Here is a 26877-nt window from a genome sequence, read left to right as displayed (position 1 = left end):
TAGCCCTGAAGCGGTCCCGTTCATTGTTTGCAAACCTAATGACTTCCACAAAGTGTCATGAGAATAGGGCTAAATACATAATCCTGTTGACAAACAAACAGCTTAGAAGATAACAACAGGTAACAAACTTAATCTGTGTGGTGACTCACGTTCCCCCAAAGCAAGGTCCACAATTTAGGTAGACAAGATTTTATATTTGACATGATAAACTTTAATGGTACCTACCAATCCAAGAGAAAGAGAGCAACATCTGTGTTTCCCTTCAGTCCCTTTCCTTCTTTTAGTGTTCTCCACCTTGGCAAGGCAACAGCGATACAAACTGTGGTTCTTCTTCGCTAATGGTCACTTTCCTTTTAAGACCATTTGCTTTATTCTGAACATCTAATTGCTTTCTTTTTATTTTGAGTTGCAACTTTTTTTTAAAGTTTCATCGTCTGTCATCTGTCTTTTGAAAGTGTCACTAACTGTGCGTCGCTTGTAGTTTTTTTCCGGGAAAGTCGCCACAGACACCCAGTGTACATCTTTGCTATCTATCTATAAATACAAGGAATCTCTGTCTGTCTGTGTGTGTGTATGTGTGTGTATGTGTCTGTTGGTCAAATATCTCTGCGGATAAGGATCACACTGACCCGAGACTTTCAACATGGTTGCTGCGTGGTTCAGTGGTGTGCATCTAAGCATTTGTTTGGACTGCAATGATACCGTGAATAAATTATTTCATAAATGCTTTACAAATTCCGCCGAGCATTGTCCACCAGAGCAACCACAGTCACGTGCGCACCAGAGCCAATCACTGCAGAGCTTGGCCACGTGCACACCAGAGCCAATCACTGCAGAGCTCAAGCCCACGACATACCTGAAGTAACAAGCGGATTTATACCTGCAGCGGCGCGAGTTGGACCGGGATTTTGCAGGCGGTTCAGTCCGTTCTGTTCTGTTCTGTGCATCTAAACTGACTGTTGTGGATTAATGAGATTAAACGAGTCCGGGCCGAGTCTGTTCGGGTCTGAGGAGATCCGGAGATGCGCAGACAACAAAGTGGAATCGGAATCTGTGGATGTTCATGTGTAGCTAGCCGCTAGCTAGCTGCTAGCCGCTAGCCGCTAGCTACACGGCCCACCTCCCGAGGCGACGGACCGGACGCATCGGCATGTCCAAAACCGGACCTAGGGTAAATAATGTCCGCCACGCTTTTTCGCGAACATTGCCTTCACGTTTGCTTTGTGTCTGGTGCAGAAGAAACGGTAAAAACAGGCTTTTGTCACGAAAGTGTCCAAGCAGCAAGTTTGGTTGTTGAGGAACAGGAAGTTGTGGGAGGGACCTAGGCGGATGATTGACAGGCAACGATGGTCGGTGTGTAGACAGCGATATTGAGAGTTGAGAGATTGGTGACATTTAGCGTGTTTGGAGCGTGTAGTTAGTGTGTTATGTAGTGTTTGGTGTAGTGTGTTTAGTGTGTAGTGGAGTCGGTTTTTTGTTTAATGAGTCAGAATAATGAGGAGAAGCTGAATGTGGAGCAGGCAGTCCAGCTATTTATTGGAAGGAGCTGGAAGGAGCTCAGGCAGACCTGAGCATTGCCTGCATTTAAATGTAAATAGTTACATATAACTTTGTACATTTTTTAAATGTATGCACAAATTTAGCAAACAACAATTTATATTTGCATTATAAGTTAAAAAAAAAATGGTTTGTTAAACATATTTGTGGTTTTCACAGTAAAAAAATCTAACTTTTTCTACTCGGATTTTATGTTTTTTTTGTGATTTTAGGTCCATTGTGTTAATACAGTATGTCAAAATGAAAAAATAACTGTACAGTCACACATGTGAGGTTGTGCTGAAAATAATGACACCAAGTAAATAGCTTTTAAGGTGAAATATAATGGCAAAATCAAAAATAGTCAAAAACAGCCAATTATACCCTGGAATATCGGATTTCATAACAAACCTAAATATCCCTGACATCCCACCTTCAAACACAGCCTCATTTGGCCATCCATGAAAAAGCTGCTTAACCTCCCACTTTTTTATAGGAATACACTTTTCTTACGAGCACTGCACTAGTTACGGCAAATACAAGGGCTCATTTGGCGATAGACAGCGACCTCACAGACATGTATTTACATGAGAATCTTCAAGATTACTACGTTAATGCTTCGATCCCTTTAGGGTGTGAAAAATCTATATTTTTCATACTTTTACTGGCCATCGGGGATTACCATAATTTTCCATGTATCCTCTCCTTGCCTATGCTCCTCTTCCATCAGCACCAACATCCTCCATTTCCCTAGGTTTTCTTGGAAAGTTTTCTCTTTTTTTGCAGTAAAGCACAGCAAAGACCTGAGAATGTGGCCCTGCATCACGTCAGGCCGGTGCTGATGGTCTCCATGGACTCCCTCCTGTTCTCAGACTGACGGACACTGACAGAAGCAATGTCATCATTTACACACTCTAATGGACACGCCCCAGGCAACTCCACTCCTGTCACCTGCCATCTCACTACACTTCAAACATGAGATTGAGCTTGGAGTCATGCAGCCTCCAGTGGTTTTCAGATGGCTGCTCTAATGGAGGAAAAATGCAACAATACGGGGAAAGAGGAGGATAGGAGGTTTGTAGAAATGTTATCTTCATCTGTGAGGTCATTGTATTGGCAATGAGCACTTGGGACTTAAGAAGAAGTTCTATATATAGTCAATTAAACATTAGTTAAATGTTTTTTCTCTGTTCACAAACAAGGTAATGCTTGATATACCATTTATTAAGCAATTAAGAAGTATTACAAACATCAGTTGCAACTTTACAATAAACAGTTATTCCATAGATGGTTTGTTGAGCATTTCATTGTTTGTTAACTGTGAAATAATTATCAACTAAAGTTACATTTTCTATAAATGTTCCACTTAAGTGTTACCTAAAGTTGTAAACTGTAGTAATAATTATAGCTTTAAAATAACCATAGTGGTATTAAAGTTACAATAAATCTTTTAAATGTGGTGGCACTGATGCACTGATCAATGCTGCTAACGCCCAATGTTACGACATCAAGGTTGGATTTTCTTTTTCTTTTTTTTACTTACCACATAATATCTTACATAATGCACACACACACACACATTTTAGATGCTTATTTGAATGAGCCATTGTGTTGCAAGTATGCAGAGTTCAAATATTTCCATTGGTTCTTAACATTCTTTGTCCCTGAAGGGTGGTGAAAAAAACACCTTACTGTTTTTTCAGTATTAGTAATCTACATTCAGATCCTAGCTCGCTGACATTCCAAGTACAGGACAAAAATGTAGTCTTTAAAATATCTCTCTGTGCTTTGTTCACAAAAAACAATATCAAGAGTGTTATGGATTGTATTAAAATAAAGGCAGACAATATAGCATTCAGTATAGCTACATAAAGCAAGACAAAATGGTAAGAGCAATCAAAAGTGTTTTTTCTCTTTGATTAACATTCATTTTTGGGTAAACAGATGCAAATTCAATTAACTACAAAGCATTATTTTGTATAAACTGACTTATCATCTACTACCCTGCACTGTAGCTGCAAACAATGGGCTGACAGCTGTCTCAAATTTAATAGCTGTTCAGGGCCAAAAAAATCATTATTTAAGACTCAAATACAGTAAAGAATAGGAATGCTACTGTACTAGTTGAACCATTTGTCTTGTAAATGATCTATGTCATGACCACAGAGGTCACACTCTTCCTCAGTTTAAAGCATAAATAGACAACATTTCAACTTTCCCCCGGCTTAGTGTTTCCATGTGGTGTTACCGTTGTCGCTGCTGTTGCAAACACTGCCACTGCTAACAGTCTGGCTAACTTTAGCTTAGTTAATAGCATCAGCAACAAAACACTGTAACTGTACACTTGTGTCTGAGCATGCACTTTACACTAATTCATGTTTGATAAGAACCTCTTGAAAAAGTATGCATTGTAGAATAGATCTTTTAGTCGTAATTAATAGACGCATGTTGTCAGAGGAACAACGTGGAAAAATTACACACACACAAAGTTTGAATTCAGACAACAGATTATTTACATCATGACACACAGGGAAGATTCATCACCATGTTGCATGATTACTGCCTCCCTCCCTCCCCTCCTCACCACACACTTTTCCCCTTGCGCTCCATCATCTTGTGAACTGAATAATTGTGTTTTGCCACTGTCACTATAATGCATATCTCTGCAATTACCCAGATGTGGGTGACACCATAATCCATATGCCCACGACAATGAGTACAGATGGTTGTGTAATTGCGAGCACATGGTGGTTATCACCCTACTTCGTAATCAGATTCATAGTTATTTTCTTGTGGGTGTTCACTGTTTGATGCTTCCAGATACGTTTCCTCCATCAGATGCCACTGGAGTCTCATTTAGAGTGGACTTCAGTGTCTGATAATGAGATACAAGGGTCCTCATTCAGCTCCAGATCTGGCTCATTGAGTGGTGACATATTGGCCTGGCAGGCTCTCCCATCCCATTTGTTTCTCCTCAGTTCGATGGTGGAGATAAGGTTTCCATTGAGCTATGTGCAGGGGGAATTTCTCACTCTGAAGTGACCATAATATTGACTTGTGGAAGTGACTGGTTTCACCAGCAGTGATTTGATAATACTTCTGAATTTAGTCGTTTGAAGCTCTGCTACTTCAATACTGGCTGTTTTTGATGCATCAACTACATTTCCTTACTCTAAAATTTCTCTAAACGGTTCAGAACCACTGGGTTAAACTTTAAAAATGCTGATCTTTTTTTTTTTTTTTTTTCTTTTATGAAAAATCCTAATTTAAAATGTAACTAGGAGATAATTATAGCTCTCACATAAGTAGAACATTCATGATTAAATGTACGTACTTACCACCACGATGATTTGGTATCATAGTCGCACATATAAAGTGACACAAAAATAAAGGTGACATCATAACAGCAGCACAGTTAGGGTTCAGCACAGACACAAATTCTGCCCTCTGTTGGTGTGAAACATTAGCACGGCTTCAATGTTGAACAATCTGCGGGTTGAAATGAAATTTTATATTTATGCCAACACGGCGACACACTTTTCGCATGTAGTTTGTTGAAGAGTGTGCGTGTATACAGCCTTCTCTTGCTATATATCGTAAGGAGTGGGGAGGCACGAGGCCACACAGCTGCAAGCTCGAGCCCATCAGTGCAGTGCAGGGGAGTGAATGATGGAGGAGCTGCAGTTGTCATGGAAACGCCGGGGGAGGAGCGCTGTGGATCGCGACCAGTTTGTTTTGTTATTGAAGGTCACGTGGCAAGGTGAGGCTCCTCCCCTCTCCCCCAGTTACCACCGATTCAACCGTCTCGAGCTGCTGCTCCGGTCAGTTACTACAAAATGGCTGCAGAGGCTCCGCCGCCAACGAGAACCTCCTGAACGCTTCATGGTAGGATTTATTAATCCCTTTGAGCGATTAGCACGACGCATTTGCACCTTGTCGATTTCCAGTTGCGGAAATATGCGATATTTAGAGGTTAAATAGAGCAGCTGTGATGGGAATCAACATATTTCCAGCTCAGCCCACTTTGACATCAATGTTTTCTTCGCTGCGAGTGCTCTTTATGGCAGTTGTCGCTGACATTTTGGTCCTTATTTTTAGTTCGTGCATTACATGCTTACCCTAGCAGATATTCGGTAGGGTTTTCTTCATAATGGCTTAATGGCAACTTGGACCAGTTGGCCCTAACGAGCACACAGAGGATTCAAGGGCACCCTGTGTTATTGCTTGTGAGTTGTCGTATTTGTAGTAGGCTAGCTCGGCAGATATTGGTTGAACACTTGATGTTGCACTGGTGTGGAAGAGCGCTGATGGCTGAATATAGTTGCAGCTCCTTTTCACAAAACATGCCCCAGAGAGAGAGAGGGGGAGCTGCCTGGATCCAACATGCATCACCTGATTGGCAGTAAACGCATTAGCAAGCCGAGTTTAATCACTGTCCTCATGTCCACATACATCGCTTTTTCCAGTTGCATTCACTAAGACCAGTTGCAGCGTCCGTACCCGTAATCCATTCAACCATTTATTTATTGAATAGCTAGTTAGGTACCAGCTGGCCTTCACTTTAGAATCAATTAGTTGCTTTTATATGCAGCAAATACATTGTAGCTACATGTTGTTGCTTTGATATAACCTTGAGATGGTTGTTGAAATTGTTGCTGGATTGCTCAATGATTTACACTTGGTGGACATTTAACTATTGAGTCCATAGTTTGAGCATGAGAGAGTGTAAACCTTGAGATACATGATGCATCAAAGATTGCTTCCTATATTCCCTGCTCCTGCTGCAGCTTGATATCCTGCGGTGACACACAGTCCTAATGGAGAAGACAGTGTGTGGAGACTGGGAATGCCAGCACCCTGATGCATGTAGAGGGCAGACTGACGTAAGCTTTGAGGCTCGCTGATTTTACTAATGTGTTAGAATCCCTAATTTGGGCCTGTGCCTGGCAAGGGATGAAGAGATCGTGGTAGAAAAGGGAAGGGGGTGGCGGTCTTTGCTGTCCGTGTTGGGTCAGGGGCCCCAGTCAGCACCCAAGCCTCTGAAAGAGGCAGTGTGTATTCACAGAGAGGCGCCGAAGGGGGCTTGATAACAAAAACAGGCCTCTAAATACTGTGATTACTATAAGGCTTAGGTCATAGCCTCACTTTCGCTTCAAAACTCTCTATGGCTTTTTGCTTAGCGTTGGACTAGAGGGCTGAGGGGCATTTTGCCAGATTGTGTCATTTGGGTTTGGTGGGTTGTTTGGTGTCAGTGATCAGATGCTTAGCTGGAGTCCTCAGTGGAAATGATGAGCTTGCATATCTCTGAACGGCAGTTGATTGCTGTCAAAGAAACATGTTTCTGTTTTGAGTTTTTTTTTTTTTTTCTAAACAAGTTTGCACAAAAGCTGTCCATTCACCCTGTGTAGGTTTAAATGCTGAAGCAGTTGTTGCTATTTTTGTACAGATAACTTCTCTAAAGCCGTCAAAACTATTGATACTTAATCCTTTATAGATACCATGTGTTTAAAACAATACGATATCTGCGTCTGATCATGTCAAGCACTGAGTGCAGGTTGTAAAAAAGAAAAGAAAAATATTAATTTTTTACTATTATTAGGCTTTAGTAAAACCTGAGAATAGTCTCACACCTCAGACTCTTTTTTTTGTTACTATTCTGTTTGCCTCAGGCTGCTTTTGTTGTAGTATTAATAGAGGTTAAGAACTATTATGTTGTAATGTTGTATTAAAGTTTACAAATCTGGTATGTGACAACCTAACAGTGATGTTAAATATTACACAAATTAATAGAAGCAAGGGGGGGCAGTGTCTTGGCAGTATTTTAAGATAAGTGCAATTTTAAAGCATTTCTTAAATATTCTGTTGCAGAGACAAAAAATTGGCAGAACCAAATTGGTTTTATTGTTGCATAGAGTTATGTGAGCTTTCCCTCCAATACAGGTAATTACTTCACACTGAGGTTTAATTTTTTATTTATTTTTATAGACAAATGTGGAAACATTGAGAAAAGCAATGTGGTTGGAATTTAATATGACATTTTTGAGCATGTTCTTTGATCTGTAAATTGTCAACCAGACTCATAAATGTGTTCCCTTTACTTTTGGAGCAGACAACTGACATTGAGGACTGGAGGCAGTTCTTTTGGAGTGTGTCCATACAAGTTATTTTAGGGCTAGTTCAGAGTGCCAGGAGTGCAGCATGAGTTTCCCTTTTCCTTGTCGTCAGGCTGGGTCAGAAAGCATTAACATGACCACACTGAGAATAGCTTCAAGTACTTTAGAGAGTGCAATCCTCTTTACAGAGCACAAGGACTTTGTCAGTGCTTACCCAGCAGTTTTCTAAACCCTCACACAATTTGAAAGGTGGTGCTGACTAACTTTGTTTTTGGTTTTTGTTATGTGTTTGTTTTGTTTTCATTGTGCATTTGAAAACCTGCTGCTGCATGTTAGATATTTTTCAGTGCAAGCTGAAAAAGCTGTGTTGCCCTGAAGTGCGATTGCGCAGGAGAGCAAAGGGAGCTGCACATGCTGCCATAGCAGTGGCTGCTGCTGCTGTGGTTGCTAGTGAGCGTTCTCCCAAGGGCTCGCCGCGCTCTTGTTTGGCTTGCAGCGATGGCATTCCTGGCTCTGTGCCCAGCGACTGCCGTCTAGCACCCCTTCCCCCATCTCTCACACATACACACAAACCAGCCTCATCAATTGTAGCCCCCCCCCCCACCTCATCTTCATTGCTTCAATGTGGGGCAGCGTGGCATTTACATATCCACAGTTCACCTTGCACACATCGACTCTCCTTCCTCTCAATATCCACACAAATTCTCTTCACAATTTTTACACCTGCTTCTATTAGGCTGTCCTTGGTCTTGCCCCAGTCTGAGTGTCATTTTTTTCTCTTCCTTTTGGCTTCCTTTGTCAGCAGAGTGAGTGTCTGGTTTTAAGAGGGACACCAAGCTCTAATCCTGTTGTTCTGACAGGAGGATGTAATTCCACAACAGAGCTGAGCTCATTGACCTACGTCCTTCATATCGGCACGAGCTGTGCTTCCTTGCCACGAATGGCTGCTCATGATCCAGCTCAACCCGCTACTACGAGTAAACTGCGAATGAAAACTGGATCGTTGTAGCCCCCTCTGTATATTTTTATTTATTAATAGAATAGACTTTGTTATTATTAATTTATATGCGTCTGCAGTTGATAAAAGGGCTCCTTGGAATTGGCTTTATTTTTTAAAATATCATAAGTAGCCTAATATATGTGTGAGTCTTTATCTTTAAGAAGTGGTTTGATTTAAGTTTTGTCTTATGACACAGTGCTGCAGAATCCAAATGAGCAGGAGGTACCATTGGTGCATCCTCCCCCATCTCACCATCAGTCAGCACTCTGAATCCAAGGGACGCACATCTGTCCAAGCCAGGCAGATGTTTGTAAAAGAAACGGCAGCCCTCATTGAGTGAGACCCCCTCTGTCTTGCTCAGGGACCAAATGTTTCTTAAACTGAAATCATTTTGACACATTGCTTGGCACTCACTCTCTTCATCCGGGTTGGAGGCCAGCAGCAGCTCACATTAACTGGAGCATCTCTCTTATCCTCTGATCCTACATGACACAAGCCCCACTGATGCCTTTGAAAGGAGCAGCACCAGCTATATTTAGCATGGCAGCTGCACCAGCAGGTTCCATACCCAGACTCTTGGAGGTATAAATAAGTGTTAATTATGTGAATTGGTAGATAGGTGTGTGGAGGCTGTGTGTTTTTTTTGTCAAAGCAAATTCCAACAACAACCTAATCCCAGGCATGCAAACTGGCCTCCGCCAAGCCTGGAGTGTCGCAGGACTGGGTGAATTCAGTTGTCAGCTCCAGCAAACCTTGAAGGCATGTGCTGAGTAGGTAAGGAGGCTCAGTGTACAAGCGAGTGCAAAAAAGGTGTCTACAAATAATTTATAGCTTATTTGTTACTGTCAATACTTGCAATTTTAAAAAGTGTATGTAAATACACATTCTCACAATTTAAAGTGAAAACATTAAAATTGTGATGGAATATTTGGTTCAACTCATTTAACTGTGCTGAAATAACTTGTCACAGTGTTGCTTCTTTGTTTGTTTTTTTTATGGATCTGTTAGCAGTGGCTGATAATTCACAAAAGTTTTTATGATCTTCTAGCGACTCCAATCGCTGTACAGGAAATTCAGAACAGCTATGACACCGATTTAAATAACATCTAAAGCATGTCTACCAATTATATGTTCAAACATTTATTGCCATGGCTGTGTATCTTTACCATTGAGCGACTCATGAGTCAGGTTCCTGGGTTCAGTTTACTGTGTGTATTTCTTTCACTGTGTCATTTGCCTGTTACGGATATATTGGCCGCGTAAAAATAAATAAATAAATAAAGAGCTTCCTCTACAGTGGAGCATTATTTACACAGGAAGCAGAAAGCACAGGTTTACCTTCTAAGAAATATAGTAATAGTGCTCTAGTTTGATTCTGGTCTTACTGGAATAGTGTTTCACTTGTATTGGCTGTGTTGAAGAATGGATAAAGAAGATTGTGGGGTCTGATCTTTGCAGTGAACTGAAGGCTTCCCCTTGGTTACCCTTTGTCCCATGTTGGTTAACCGCTTAGTCTGAGAGCAGAGGTGACCATGGCCTCTGGGAGACGGTGGCAGCAGCTGCTGTCGTCAAGTTCACAAAGCATTGCTGCATACTTTGTAAGATGACATTGGATTGCACTATAGGTATACATACATTATTCACACATTATTGCACACTCTTAAGTCAGGATGCAAATGTTATAACCCGCAGTGAACCTACAGTGAATATGCACCATTACAGTTCCAATTATAAGATTATTACTCAAACATACTATTAATAATACGTAAATGTCCTCTGACATATTCAGGTATTTAAAAGGATTAAGGAAACTGCACTGTACATACACATGTTGACTGCTTTCAAACACCTTGCATTACAATTCATAGTACCTCCTTTCAGCCATATAGAAAACAATAGTGAATTACTGTATACAACTTTGAAACTCAGGAGACAGTTTATATCAATCATCCTAATACTATATGTAAATACATTCTAATGATCAATTTAGAGATATTCAGTTGAGGCTGGTGGTTTCTTTTATTGCTCGCAGGGTGTTTATGCTTTCTTACTTTACTACTATCTTTGTGAAATGGAAGAAAATGCATCATCTTGCAATATTTCAAAGACAGCACAAAACTCTGGTATCACTAAAAAACAACAATGTTTAGTTATAGTATAGCTAAGTATAAGTTTGACTGCATACACATAGTAGTCATTTTCAAACTTTTTTTTAACCCATTTTCCCCAGAAGGGCAAGAAAGAGCAGTCAAACCATTGAAAAAAACATTGTAATAGTATTTGACTATTCAAACACTCTCTTGACCCCAAGCTCCAATGACATGCTCCATGCCCCAACACAACTAATTTTAAGCTCAGATTTCTGATTTAGTTTCTGATGCTTGTTTATTCTTGCTTTTCCTTTCTATTATTGAACCTCCACAACCAAACTGATTTCAATGCACTGCTTCAGGGCGCTGTCTGTCTCCACCTGACTGCTCACCAGGGCCTCTGGGAGAGCTTGTTGCCAGGCAATGACACACACTACTGTCGCCTGAAGCGGCATAGGCATGGCATGAAAAAAAGGCTGAATGTTTCATGTACAGTTTCATATTTAGGGTTCACGGAACTTGATTCCAATTTATGTATTTTTCCAGGCTGGTTACTCTTCTGTCAGTCGTCCTTAAAAAACACAGCTTCTAGCTTTTATTTATTTATTTTTCCTGTGTAGAGGATTAGGATAGATATAGAGCAGCTCTCAGCTGGAGACATTCGCACATGTAACTATATTGTGTCTCTGTATGAACACTTATTCTCTGTACAGGGCAGAGAAGGTTTAGGCTATTACCAGAAAGGTGTAGAAACGTCTACATCGCCTACCACCAAGAGTAGGTATTGTTTTTGTGTGCTCTGCCCACACATTAGTTACATCCCGATCTGCTGCACTGGCTGGGCATGTAGACTAAAGAACAGGGGCCTAGTCTCATTGGCCCCCACTTTATTATACCTGCAAGGGCCTCCCAAATATCTTTCAGAGCCAACCCCAAAGACCACCAAACTAAAACACACACATGTACAGTCTGCACGGTTCAAAACGCCACATCTTGCCCAGAACTGTACAGCTCAGGAGTGAAGTACAAAACAAACCCACATTCTTCTTTCTGGCAGTTGTATTACTACTAATACACGTTATATTGTGTGCTATACCAGCAGCCGTTGACAACACTGATTTTAGCTTGGAGAGAAATCATTCTAACAGGTGTTCACCTGTTGAGACAGTTTTTCCTCAGTTGGTGCTTGGAATAGAAATAACTGTCTCTCTGTCTGTCTCTCTTCTTGTATTTTAGCTGTGAGAAGAAGCAAAAAACACGAGAAGAGAACCATTTGATGGAAGATAAGAAAAAGAAAAAGCAAGAAGAGAAGAAAAAGAAAGACGCTGCTCAGAAAAAGGTAAGCTTGTGGCAAGCTCTTTTATTTGCTACAGTCATACAGCCACTGTCTCCCAGCAAAGAAAAGTAATGCTACCCGACACAGTCCATACTTCCACTTCCTTTTTCCTCAACCAAACCTAGATGTCAATGCTGTAACGCCATCGGTACTATTTTTACATTAATTGGTGCACAACCAAATGCAGCTTTCAAGTATGCTCAGGTGTTTCTGCTGCAGTTACATCACAGGGATCACATGCATATTGAGCACATGCATTTTGTCATGTGTGTTTCCCCAGAAGCATTTCCCCGGGACCTATGCAGTCATCATCCTTGTTCTTACGCCCACCTCTATCCCTCCTCCTCCTTCTCCTCCTCACTTTTTTTCCCGTGGGTCATCTGTTTTCAGTGTTAGTTGAACGCTAGCCTGCTGCTCTCTTAAATACGTTTATGTATCCTTGACCCTTCCTGTCAGTGCCAGTGAAAGTATGTTTGTGTGTGCTTTGTGTTTTTAATGTATGAGAGTAGCATTTATGTTGTCTATTTTACTCCCTCCACAGCTCCCAACCCGTTGAACCCTTTCACCCTGTCAAGCAGTAGGAATGAACATGAACCTCTTAGCATTTCAATAGATGAGCAAAACCAGCCCCTGAACATTTTGTTCCGATTGCCCTGGCTAGTTGCTCTGGTGCTGTAGTGCAGCTGTTGAGCCAGCCAGTGCAACTCAGATGTGGATGCAGCGTTAACATTTAGGCCCACAAATTAATTTCTCTTGATCATAAGTTACTGTAAGTCTTATTTCCATTGCTAACATTTTTCCCCTTTTTTTCAGGCCACAGAACAGATAACCAAAGGTGAGTTGTGGCTACTTGTATTTCTCTTGATTTTTCTTTTCTGTTCTTTTTTTGCCTGCAGTTGTAAAGATCTTCCTTTGCTCTCTTGTGTTACAATCTGCTTCACATACAATAACACATAATTTCTCAGCTCCGGCGAAGTTATTTGCTAAGAACCTTGCTAACTTTTTACCATGTTGTTTTCAAACATTAGAGAGACTCATTGTGTTGGTGCTTTAAATATCGTGTCCTCTGAGATGGATCACTCTGAATTGAATTGTTTTTTGCCCCAGAGCATCAATTCACGCTCTCTTCACTGTTGTGGAATTTGGATATGAAGAATCCATTTTTATTCTAGTAAACCATTCTGAAAACATTAGCAGCAGCCAAGTGGTCCATACTACCTGAGCCAAAATGGAGGCCAGGTGCCCATACAAGACTAATAAGGAGCAGAGGGATGGTGCAGCTGCTCCTCAGGCCTCCCTGTGGACTCCTAAGGCATACCTAGGAGGGTCGAGTTGAGGAGAAAACCTGAGCAAAAGTACCACAAAAAATTAACATGAATAAAGTTTACTGAAAGGTGACTTCTGTAGGGAAGAGTGTGCTTAACGTGCACATTTTAAACAACTCCTGTGGCAGCTGCAGACCCACATTTCACTTTGTCTCCCCAAGCCAAAGCTCTTAATGACCAGTGAGGGGCGGATTGGTAGCATTGGACAGTCAGCCCAGGAGCACATCTCCTGGTTGAGGTTATGAGCAGGCAGATGGGAAAGGGACTTATTAATGGAACAATCAGGGCAAAATATGATTAGAACTTCTGGAGAATTATGGCTGCTAGAGAATACACATCTTATTACAGTGTGGCTTTTTTGTTTTTGTGCCTAAAGCTGTGTTCAGATAAATGTGTTTGCAGGGGTTTGGTGGCTTATTTTGTTCAGATCAGTAAAAAGGAGGGGATCGACCTGTGCTCTCTTCTTGTGGGTGCATGCAACTGTGAACTTCCCATCATCAAGGGTCAGTGCCTTGACCTCCCTCTCTCTCCCTGAAGGATGAGTTAATGAGACTATAATGTCACAGAGGTGCACCCCCTCCCACCCCTTGTTCCTCTTGTCTGAATCACCCTCAGCCCCTCACAGTTTGCTGCACTAATGAATGTGATCTGGGTAAGCTGTGTTAGTATTCTCTTGGTCTCTACTTTGTGTTGTTTCACAACATCTACAAATTGACCTATATACTATTCTTTTCTCCCCATCGCCAAACTAGGCTGTCAGATGCACAATTATTTTCTTGGCTGCTGCTCATAACAGCAACATGACCTAATTTTACTGTCATCTTCCGCCCCTTAAATGTCACACGTGACTTTTAGCACATGCAACATATTTGTGTACTCTGATGTGCTCTTATCCACTGTCTTGGGCCACATGACATGACTGTTTTTCTATTGTAATGTTAAATTCATACCTGAGGATTAATCGTGTTGTTGATTCAGTTGGGGACAATGTCAGTGTTTTTGTTTCACCACAGATACATTTCAATCAGAGATGCACAAGGAGCTCATTTCAAATTATAGAATATTATTAAATGTTTAAATGTTGTGATACCAGATATATGACTGTTATTGTGTTTTTGGCTAATGGCTTATTCACAGTTAAAAACATAAAAACAATAAAATGACAAAAAAATTATGATTGACTAATCAACCGCGAAAGGCAGATTGTCTCTGATACTAATGCGGGGTGCACTGAGAACTAATTAGGAGAACAGGGATAGTGCGGAGGCTGAATAAACAGGCATCCATACACAGGAGATCTCCGGGAAGACCCCAAGCACCATGGTAACACTCCTCCTCCTGGTAACACTCCTGTCTGGTCTAGTGGAGAGGCCCATCCTGGGACCAGCAGGAGGGAAAAGGGAGCAGAAGAGGGTGGGCTGTAAGGAAAGAGATAGGATGAATTGTTGTGGTTACATTTGTGGCAAAGTGTAGGGAGGCTACCACTAAAACACGGTGCCTTTGGTTGATGTGAGAGGGTTAGAAAAAGGCATGTGAGAGCAAAAGAAACAGACGGAGCCATGTGAAACTGTGAGAATGCGAGGCAGTTTCCTGTTTGCCGGCACAGCTGAGGGGGCCCTTTGTAGGATACTTCTACTGGCTCACTTGACTGACTCACACACACTCTCACTTTACCAGTCCCCTTATGTCACAGGCAAACACCAGCTGCATATGTACATTGTGTGCTGCGCAAACATAAACATGTGGTTTTACTCATAGTTTCACATTGCAAAGCACAAATATGCACAGACCCCTTTGCTTCACCAAAAATGTTATTAATTTAACTATCTCTGGTGAGTTTGCCTGCGTGATACAGTTGATTTTGGTTGCACTGAATGTTGTCTGATGAACTCTGTTTGAGGACCAGACAATATGTCCAAGACTTCCTGAAAAGGAGGGTCTCGATCCGTTTCCAAGTGAACTCCAGTGCAGTTCATGTTGTGGTTTGAAAGCAAAACTAGCCAACCACAGGATTTTATGATAGAAGATTTTTAGAATGAATTCAAGGGCTAAATTATGATTAAATCCGTCTCCTGACCATTTAGGAAGTGATACTTTGAGAGATCTCTGTAAACAATGTTCATATTTAGGCAAATCATTTGGCAGCCATGCTTGAAATGAAAATGAAACACATGCTTGAAAAGAAGGTGCATTGAGCTTTTGTTCATGTACTGTTCTTCTTTTAAAGCGATTGAAGCAAAGTGGCCAGTCCAAAGTAGCCACACAGAACTACAAGACTACCTTTGGTCTGAGCTGGAAAAAAAAGTATCTTAATGTACATCTACTGCTGCATAAATATCTTTCAACCAAAAACACACAGTAAAGGTTGGTAGGATTCCTCTTGCTTTTGCTCTGCTCTGTACTCTGTTTTTAGAAGTGTTACTATCCTGTGGTATTTTCAGTGGTCATTAGAGGAATATTTTACCACCTTGAAGTATTTGACATCCTCATTTAACTACTTTACTAACTCTTGTATCTCGTCTCTTTGTCGTCAGTGTCACAGTATAGGTCAACATCACAGTAGAGCTGAACCTTGATAGTGACAAATACAAGCTCATGATGGCAGTTGTGTACCACAGGAGAGGCCTTCTGCCATCAACAAGCTGTACCAGAGTTAATTTCTAAGGGTTAATGAGCTATTGTGTTCTGCTCATGCTGTGCATTTATATCCCTATCGAGGATGGGGCACAATATACATACACATCAAGGCGCACATTTACATAGTGCAATAAAAGATAACATTATTATAAAGTAGTGTCACGGCAGTAAATTCATAACAGATTAATTTGCCGTTTCACAATCGCTTAATTACGCACAGCGCTTTGTGTTGGAGCGTCATAAATTGTGGTGTGATCAGGGGGGAATTTATACCAGTGAGCCTCTTGTCATCGTCACCGCCTCTTCTACATGTCTCATCTCAAGGAGCACGGCTGAAATGATTGCAGTGGTGGTGATGATAAACCACAATTTAAGAGCAACAGAGGTAACTTCTGTTGTGGAGGGTTACGCTATAAATTCTGCATGTAAGCTTATTGTCATTAGATTTATTGTCTCTTCAGTCATTTAAACCATCATTAACTCTGGGGGGGGTCCGGTATTTGACTAGAGTTTTTTCAGGGTAATATGGCCACAGGGATGTTACAGAGTTAAGTTAGTCTGGTACCTCTAACTAACAGTGTCAATATCAGAAATATGTGTTTACATATTTTAATAACTTGTTTTAATAGTTGTGAATCGAAGGGTGTTTTTTGGAGCTGGCTTTAAAGTAGCTCTGAACGATATGCAGAAAAATCATACTGTGATTACTTCAAATGAGATTGTGATAAGAGTCACAATTTCAGTGGGAATGGTAAGAACTGCCTTTCATTTTCATAGGAAAAAATGTAAAAATGAGGATGACGTGATTTTGTTTCTCGGGTCTGTACCAGACAAGTTTGTTCCCATAAGTCTAGAGAACACGAGTTGTAGGCTGGGGATTCTCTGTAACACTGTATATTGATTTTGCAACACATTTTACCTTTATCAAAAAAAACAGGCTCCACCGATTTTGCTATTGCAGCTGGCTATATTGTGATTTTGATAATATTTATAATTAATTGTTCAGCTGTGTTTTAAAGGATCAGTGACATAGAGGGATAAAGTAAGCTAACTCATCATAGATAACTTAGCTTTTCACAGGGATGATTTGTAGTTTGATGAAAACAAAAATACATTCTAAACAAATGGACTATTTTTCATCACTTGAATGGATGAAAAGGTCATATAGATATTCCTTTCTGTCTATTGTGCCAATATTGCATTCTCTGTCATTTTTCAGTGGATTGCATTTTGCCCAGCATTTACTGCCCAGGTCAGGAGGACAGGACGTTCCCCTCTCTTTCACACATCACTTCCTCTAAATCATAACAGACAGTGGAATCTGGTCTGCCTGCAGCTGTTGGCACAAAAGGCCAGGGACAGGGGAGTGAGTCCAGAGAAGCTGTCTGTCTATGTACTCCACCTGTCTTCTCAGAGCAGTGGGCATAATCTGTGGACTGGCTCTTGTGGTGACACTTCTGCTGACACTTCTGCATGTTTTGAACAGGCTAAAAACACATATTCTGATTTTTTTTTCTAGTGATGATAACCAGTGTTGACTTTGAGTGTATTATACCCCTCAGATGTGTGATTATGTTGCACCGTTCAGATATCAAGCTACCATTTGATAAATGCTCTGACCTATATAGCCTTGTGTTCTTCACACTGTGCCGTCAGACTTTAAATAGCATTTTTTGTCTGTGTTGAATGTGATGCAGTGAGGGAGGGTTTTCCCTCTTAAATACAGTGTCATAGTTATTCACTTCTAATTAAGCCCTTTAATCTTCTCTCTTGCGAGGCGCTCACTGCTCACAATTTAAAGCCCACAGGAAGAAAGAGATGGAGAACCCTAAAGACGTGCCTCCTTTCATCACTCATGATCGTTGATATTCTTTCTGCTACCTCCGTTTTAATAGACCTCGAATGTGGATCTAGCAATTTTCAGGTTTCCTTTTTGTTACACTTCAATTAGAGGAGTGTACTGTGACACTTTGGCAGCAACACCAGATAAGCGATACACTTTGTATATAGAGCACTAAAGCGATTACATGCATCATGGAGAATTTGTTATACTTTAATACACATGGACAAAAGGGCAAGGACACAAATGTGTGCATATGTAGGGTTTCATTTAGTGTGAGATATTATAACTTCACCTTCCAGATTGCTCCATATTGTAATTCCTTTAGAATTTATTCTCTCGTAATGGTTATGGAAAAGACTTTACCTATGAAACCGCCAATGAACCTGCCTGAGAGTGGAAGCATGTAACCTGATGGCTATTGAGCAACAGAAACCCTGTTTAGAGAAATAGGATGTTCTTAAGGTAGTTTGTAAAAGCATTCATTCAGGCCTTAACTTGGCTGATTAAAGGCTCAGCTTTGCAAAGCTTATAATCACTCACAAGCAGAACTTTAGCATTTGTATCTGTATACACACCACCTAAGAGCAAGATCCAATTTGATGAATGGAAAGCAGAATCAGCATGGGGCTCTTATTGTTGTTATTATGATACTCTGCAGTATAACTAATATGGGCAGCACCTTTTGTTTGCTGATAATTGAAGCACTACCAGAAGTGTCTAATTTGATTAAATCTGTGTATTTAAATTGTTACTGTATTTGTTTTACAACACGTTAATATGAGGCATCAAAACTGCCCAAACTAAACTGAAGGAAGGCATCTGTACATAGTACTATTAAGTCTGTAGGTAATTCAAAGTGCTTTACAGGGCCATAGAAATACATTGAGATTAAGATTTAAGAAAGTAAGATTTTTTTAAAAATTGTATTCAAAATACAAACCAAAGATAAGCTGGGTATCACAGGTACAGTAGTACTTGCATAGGCCAGTCTACCTTTAAAATTTTCTCCGATGTGCTCATAGAAATTAACACTTAGAGGAGCCTTCAACTTTAAGGTCTCCTCCACCAACCTTCAGCCCTCAGAGAACATCCCAGACAACTTCCCCCCAACCTCAAGGTTGTAAACAGTCAGGCAAGCATGCTATCATCTTTATTCTCAGAAAATTAAGACCCCTTTTAAAGTGGAAAATGGGATGTCTTCCTCTGCATTAAGCGCACACAGCCCCAAGGCCACGGTTTGATGTGCATCTTTGATGAACTGGGAATTCTCCTGTGCACCCACACAGCTGAGGAATATGTTTTTGCAAATAGGCTGTCAGAGCAAGAAGCTCTGATCTCTTTTTACTCTACTTCAGTTTTTATCTTCACAACGCTGCCGTGATGCTTAATGAGCTGCTGAGCTTTTTTGGAGGTTTGATCATTTTTGTCTCCTCTTTGCTCCAATGATTATCATGATTAACATAACTGCAATTATTACAACATTTGGCTTTTGTGTATCAGTCAGCTTGATGTCATTAAATGTGCAGGACTAATGTCATTTTTTGAAAGGAAGAATCCAGCACAGAACACTAGGCAAAATAGTGTTCTAATTGTAAGCGGATTTAGACCCGAGCTGGTTTCAGGCAGTGAGACTCGAACTTACAGTGAAGGGGGTGGAGACTGTCTCACACACGCACACACACACACACGCACTATTCTCCCAGCTCTACCTCCTTCCCTTCCCTTCTGTAAGTCAGCTCTCTATTTCGCTCTCTCTCTAGCTCCCTCCCTCTCCCTTTTCGTCTCTTTCCTCTGATTGGTCAACAGAGCAACCAGCCAGCTTCCCCCTTCCCCCAGCTTCCAGAAGAATCTACGTCACACACTAGAGAGTCCCAACTGCATAACGATCTCCTTCATAACCATTATTACACATGGTGGCACAAACCACTAAGTCCTGTGTTTTTAAGAGGAAATCACCTCTTAAAATCAGCAGGGAGAATTGACTGCGAATTATTGTGTCCATCTGCCACCCCTAATACAGTAATAATGACAAGAGGATAATAGTAGATCATAGTGAATGAAGGAGGATAGGAGAGCACAGGAAGGTGGGGAGAGGGATAAAGCACAAGAACGGAGAGGAAATGGAGCAGATGTAGAGAAATCCGATGAGAGGCGAGCTCAGGCTCCGGAGCTTCACCCCCTGATTCCTGAGTTGCAGGGAGAGGGAGACACACAGACAGACACGGGTGTAACTGGATCACACCATGTATTCAGTGGTTGTAGCCCATAGAGGGAATGCAGCACTGGGGGGCAAAAATACACAGAAGACCCCCCAACACATACACACACATGCATGACAGACATAAACATCCTGGAAAATGATGAAGAGAGGGCTGTTAGATGTGAGCAAACATGTCTGTCAGTATTTACAAAGCTGTGAATTCTACGGCACCATCCTGTCCTCTCCCCTCAGTGTGGGCCTCGGCATTACATAACTCTTTGTTTTTGTGTGTGTCGGGCTGGCCGCATGTGTGCAAGTTATTCATTGCTTCACTGCACACACTCGGGATGGCAGCCAATGGCAAGGCACTGCTCTTTATAACTCATTTAGGCCACAGATTTCCTTTATCTTTTGGTTGCTGCCTTTACAATGTGTTTTCTTTTGTTTTAGTTTTTTTTCTTCACTCTGTATTTATTACCAGCCAGAACTCGCATACAATTTTGCCCAAGTGCTCATTATGTCTGGTCAGCTGATGTTTGGGTTTGCTCTCGTACAGTATGTATAGGTACTAAACACATTTTATACATCATGTCTGCATTCTATCACACCAGATTATTCTGTTATGTAATGAAACATACTGAGGTGATTATACCGTGTGCTTTTTGTCCCATAATGCATCTCACCCAGCAATGGCTGTGTGAACCCGAGGTGATCATCCTGTTTGACTTAGTGGTGACCTTTAACCTTAAACTTCCCTATTCAGCTGTAGTATATTAGCTTGCTGAGGATACTTTAAAGCTTCTTCTTCTTTTGCATAGTTTACAAAGAGAATTCTTGTTGACAGTGCAAAGGTCAGAATATGGAGCTACGCCTTAGAGTGGCTTTAATTTCACCCAAATCTTCAGCTCACCCCTGCTTCACTTTATAGTGAAGCTCATTGTTTATCCACCTTCTCAACACCAAACAACAAGATGTAGATGGTAACTAACTGGTGAACATAGTGGAGCATTTAGCAGCCAAAGAATCAGATATTCACCTCTTGAGTTTGCAGACGGCAAGCGTACAGCTTTAAAGTTAATGAATATTAAAGTCACATTTACCAGGTAACAGTAGTCAGGCCTCCAAATGAATGCTAATTCCTTGTACAATTTACAACAATAGTTCTTTCATAATTTCTTGCATGTCCAAGCAAAATTGGGATTGTAAGTGCAATATATCCAACATAATCAATATTAATCAGAAATTCGAATTTGGTGGGAACCCTGTAAATCTAATTGTATTTAGAACATAAGTGGCAGTACCCAGCTCTATCTGTAACTGCTAGATTTGTAAATAAGCAAATGTCAAATCACTTTTTAGGTTGATATGGAGAACTGTCAGTGCTGTTTTCACAACATGTTTGGACAAAAAATTAAATGTTGTAGGTTAAAGATGAGAGAGAGAGAATCACACAGCTTTGGTAGAGTGCTGAGATGAGATCATTTCAGGGGCCATAATATGCCACAAACCATGAATAGCTTTGAAGGGGCGTCACACTCCTTCACAGTACTGTCCTGATAGAGACAATAGACCACAATCCTGCAGCAGGCAGTAATGTGGGCTGTTATCGGATACTTGACGTCCTCATCACGTCTAATTTGTGACCAGGCACCATGGCAGACTGTGAGAGTTGTGTGTCGTGGACATTTCTAAAGGCTGAAGGTTTATTACAGTACCACCCTGAGATTATTACAGCCCTCTGGTTCTTCAAAGAGCAGCCATGTGTTTAAACTGACCACTGCCTGGAGTCAAACTTCAGGCAGCCAGGAGAGATGGCAAATCTTGTGCATTTATAGATCTCCTCATTTGCCTTTCTGAATTTAACATTATGGTCCTCTTCCAAAAGTGTCCATGGCTTTAAAAGTGGAGGAAATCATCAACCACAGCAGTGTTCCAGAAAAAACTATACTTCTGTTGTGATTATTTTTTGTACATGCACTAAACATGCATCTAAACAACTGTCAAATACAATGATAAATGCAATCAAACAATCATTAAAAGTGCAACTTATCATCATGATTCAATAACAGTTTTGGCACAAGTGTGCTTTTAACAGCTCTGCTTTGCCTAATGCTTCTTTACCTCCCTTATCCCTGCATTTCTGCCCTCTTGTCACCTGCCTCCCCATCCCACCTCCACAGTGCCAGACTCTGCCAAGCTCGACCCCGCCCCTCCTCTTCCCCCCGTCAACCCTGGCGCTGTCCCGTCTGTATCCCCAAGCAGTGGCAATGGCAAGCGCGCCCCCTCCGGAGGTCAGCCGCAGACATCACAGCAGCCCCAGACTCTGCTACAGCAGCGCTACCCGCCCAGAGAGGTGCCCCCGCGCTTCCGACAGCAGGAGCACAAGCAGCTTTTGAAAAGGGGCCAGCCTCTGCCCTCCGGAACCCTGCCTGTCACCACCTCGGGACGTCCCGTCACTACTGAACCTGCAGCAGCAGTAGACATACACTCCTCTCCCTCCTGCTCCTCCTCCTCCACAGCCAGCCTGCCTACAGGTCAGCCTAGACACTCTGTTGGCGAGTCCCTATGTATTAATCCCATTTTTGGGAAATCAATGAATGGTTATTGAAAATAAATATTAATTGTGTCTTTACATGTAGCAGTAGGGTTGCTGTAAGAGAGTTGAAGGTTGAATCACTTCAGTATATTCATTGCCTGAATTGGATTAGTTATGTGACCTTTACTGAGAGTGGTGAGTGGGTTTTTTGTGCAATTCTATGATGAATGGAAAGAAGAAAAAAAGGAAAAAACTGTTCTGCAGCATATTCTGTTTTACAGCAGTTTAAATACGACTCCAATAGTGGCAAGTTTAGCACTGTTCCTACAACGGCATGTGGGAAATCAGACTGTAAAACTGATGAAACTGTAAGATAGCTGACAAGTATTTCTTACATGCCAGCAATCCAACAGAAATTGTGAACCAGATAACTCGGAAAGCTAATCAGGTGTTGCGATCCTCCACAAATTGAACTGGCTGAAATTGATGCTTAAAATCAGTAGATGGAGACTAGTTCAGGATTAAATTCAGACTTAATCCATACAATTTCTTCCCACCTCCAGTAAAGGTAAATGTAAGTTACACTTATCCTGACAGCCAATTGGCATATGTTGGCTGCGTTTGTGAGTGGTTGTGTTTTGCATCTACTGATACTGCCTTTTTGAATGACATTGGCTTTATCTACTCCTTAGTTTCTTTGCATGGCACTGTGATTGTAACGGCACAGTGTACCTGTAGATCAGTGCGAAGCCGCTTGCATTGCAGGTGTTGGGGACTGTTGTTTATTTTCACTCTGTCTCTGCCTGGTTGGGAATTAGAAATGGGGATAGAGGAATACTGGGGTAGAGGATGGAGAGTAAACACAGCTGGCTGTCTCTGTATGCGTGTGTGTATTTTCCTTCCTGAGGCTGTACATGTCATAGTAAACTAGGTTCTCGTGGATTTCCCAGTGGTAAAGGTTTATTCCTTCTTAATAAAATATCATCTTGGCACTTGGCATTTTTGATTTATCTGGGAAAGAAAACAAATTTTAACATAGGTGTGTGGTTGAGCATCATCCAACCCCTCTGCTGTTTGAATGCAGTCCTATCTCCATGGCGACGAGATGTTTATCCTGTCCTCTCTTTTTCTCCTCCTCCTCCCTCTCATCATCGTCCTCCCACTCTTCTTGAGCGTTGCTGACCAGCCCCACAGTATTTCCTGTTTTGGGAGGAGGAGGAGCCATATGAAGCGATCTAGTTGGCTGGGTGCCTCAGTAGGCCTGACCTGGCACTGATAGAAAGACTGAGTGAGAAGGAAAGAAAGAAAGAAAGAAAGAAAGAAAGAAATAAAGAAAGAAAGAAAGAAAGAAGGAGAGAGCGAGCATGGCAGAGGTCCAGTGCTGTGGGCTGAAGTGACTCATGGCTTACGGTAAAAGCTGCAGCTTCTCTCCGCCCCTCTCTGGCAGCCCTGCTCTGCTCTGCTTTTGCTCTCTGTGTGTCTTTGAACTGATTGATTACATTAAGACAGACAAACAGGAGGGGCTTCCAGACTGAAAGACAAACAGGAGTCCAGTGGGAGGTTTTGCACATGACCCTCCAGTCTATCTCTGTTTACGATTCTTCCTATGTCTCTTTTATCGTCTCACATTAAAACCTCACAATTTGGTTTCTGGTCCGTAAAATATGCGGCACTGTCATTTAACACACATGTATAGCGCCAACAGGTAAACCCACCTCCACCATTGTCTTTCTCCCTGCTTTCATTTCTTGCTGATAGCTTACAGTGAAAGCACACTAGCTGCATTCATTCCCTACTCTCTCCCTCCTCCCTCTATCCACTGACTCCCCCTCGCCTCTCCCTGTCTTTCATTACCCGGTCACATGTCGGCTCTCTTGAAAAGTAGGGCTGATAAACGTGGTCTTTGTGTCTATACGTGTATACATATGCCCGTATATAAACACAAACATTCTCTTCCTCTGTTGTTTTAGTGTCCCTTCTCAACCCGACACATAAGTCATTTTCACATATTTTCAAAGCTGTAGCACAAAACTAGAGATTGTCAGATGAGTTCTCACCTACCGTAATCTGTTTGGTTTAGGCGAGGGGTGGCGCCAGGGTAGAGCATCAAGAAAGATGAGGTAGATGACTCATCTGTAGTGACATTTTTATGCATTGATACCAACATTACATTTATTTGGCATATCTGCAAGTATAAACCAAAGGGTTCAAAGCAATAGACAAGTATAAAAGAGTACGAAGCAGCTACACTTCGTGCAACGTCATTGCTAGCTGTCAATTCTCCGGACAGTGGCCTGCTCTATTCACATATAGGGGCCGTCCAGACTAGAACGCTCTTTTGCGAAATGCACATGTATTGCATCGTTGTGGCCGACCGTCCACACGGATCCTGAAAACGGGTCTCGGGGTGGAAAAATCCGAAAACGCAGCCCTCCCGTTTTCATGTGGACAGCGAATCCGCATACTTTCCAAAACGATGACGCCATCGCCCCACCCCTCGACCTCTTGCCTTCGACCTCTGAACCCCGCGACGTCTCATAACAACAACAACAACAACAACAATGGCCGACTACTGCTCGTGTTCGCTCCACAGAAGATATTGAGCCTTTCTTGCAACTTACTCGCCTTGTAGTTGAGTGTGAGTCACAGCAGCAGTTCGACCTCTTTAACGATCCACACAAACGATTCTGGTTTCCTTGCACTAGCCATTTTCATCTTCTCCTTGTTGTGTTCGGTTTCTCCGTCTACTGTCTGTTTGTTTACAGCGCGCAAGCTTAATGCTCCTGCTCCGTCTCCTCTTCTCCGTTTTTGGCGAATGCCAAGTGCCACCTATAGGCTGGAATGTGAACTACAGCGTTTTTGGTCATTTTCAGTGGATTTATCTGGCCGCAAATAAAAGATCGTTTTCGTCCGAGTGGACGGCCCCACAGGCTCAGTCGTACTTTGTTCTTGGGAGCTGGTATGGGAAAGTCCCAGTTAATTGATTCAGACATTTGCGTTCCCACGTACGATATAGCTCCTCCTGGTTATGTCCAGAAAATTTCAGGGTAGCAGTGCATATGCGAATGGTGCTATACAGTATTAACCTGTTATAAAGGCAAGCAGCAGCAACCACTGGTGTGTTTTAATGGCCAAGGTTCATGACAAGACATCACATTTTGTATCAATATAAATATATAATCTTAATGAAGATACAATTTTCTTGAAATAAGTGCATTTATTAGTTGGCATGTAGCAGTAATGCACCCAGCAGACCATGTCAGACTTGTTGAGTTTGACTCTTTACTAATGAAAGAATTGGCTTGTTGTCCTATAATGTGTTTCCCATAACACATACGATTTATAGCTGCTCCCTTTTTCATTTGTCTTACACCCCCAAGTGAAAGCCAATGAAGTAACAATCGAGGTTGTATAAACCCAAAAGGCATTGTACTTGTTAAGCACAACAGGGGCCAACACCAACAAAAAATATATTAATGTAAACGAGCCTTGTCGTCAAGTGAAAAAAAAAAACAATGTTCTCCTCTTGACAATCTATTAGCACATTAACTGCAGAGAGAATGTTTGCATGCAAGACTTGATGTGCTCTTTAAGTCTGCTGATGATGCTGTAAAAGAGCCTTGGGAATCCCCTCAAAGAGGACTGGGACATCTTGTGATGTGATTAAACATCAGTTCTCTGTTAACCACAAATGTTCAGCGCTTGCTCTTTATTTTTTCTGTCTTGTCTCTCTTTCGCTCTGTGCCCCAGCTCCCCTCGCTCTTTCTGGCAAACTCGTGGTTCTCTGATGCATATTTTTCATCTCCTCCACCTCTACTATACCAACACCACAGCTCACACATACCCTCATTGGCCCCAGGGCAGTGAGGATTAGTCAGGCTGCACATACTATACGCATGTCTCTGAGTCTTGCCATTATTATAGCTTTCTCCCGATGGTGCCTTTTGCTTGGTTAACAATCCATATCCCAGGGTCCTTTCATATAGAGGAGGCGTGAGAGAGCAGGCTATTTTAAGACTGGCATGCTGGTGAAAGCCCTTGACCTGGTTTATCCTTTAGAGGAGCAGGGAAATGGGGATACTCGTGGGCAAACATGACAACCAGATATCTGAGATGTGTACTTTTTAGAAGACATGTTTTGTCCCTCCGTTAGTCTTGTCACTTGAGATAATAGTGTAGCATTAACAACAAAGCAGCAGCAAAGAAAGCATCTATATAAGAAATAATGGCTTGCATGTATTTCTGTACAAGCAGCTGTTGT

At 41.7% G+C, this 26877-nt stretch overlaps 1 protein-coding gene across 4 annotated transcripts in view; it reads left to right on the top strand.

Moving 5' to 3' along the window:
- The first annotated feature begins 5296 nt into the window (after nt 1-5296).
- tnrc6c1 (trinucleotide repeat containing adaptor 6C1) overlaps nt 5297-26877 on the top strand; it is a 44768-nt gene continuing 23187 nt past the window's right edge. For 3 of the 4 annotated variants that reach the window (XM_030408932.1, XM_030408934.1, XM_030408931.1), the window contains exons 1-4: nt 5297-5421; nt 11976-12078; nt 12889-12910; nt 22261-22614. In XM_030408932.1, the coding sequence (XP_030264792.1) occupies nt 12016-12078; nt 12889-12910; nt 22261-22614 (439 nt within the window). In that variant the 5' untranslated portion in view covers nt 5297-5421; nt 11976-12015. The remainder of the gene's footprint in view (nt 5422-11975; nt 12079-12888; nt 12911-22260; nt 22615-26877) is intronic. The other variant, XM_030408935.1, reaches the window with a different exon arrangement.

Source organism: Sparus aurata, chromosome 23 (assembly GCF_900880675.1).
Source record: "Sparus aurata chromosome 23, fSpaAur1.1, whole genome shotgun sequence".
Taxonomy (NCBI): domain Eukaryota; kingdom Metazoa; phylum Chordata; class Actinopteri; order Spariformes; family Sparidae; genus Sparus; species Sparus aurata.
The sequence above is the reverse complement of the archived record's forward strand: the minus strand, read 5'-3'. Positions and strand labels throughout refer to the sequence as shown.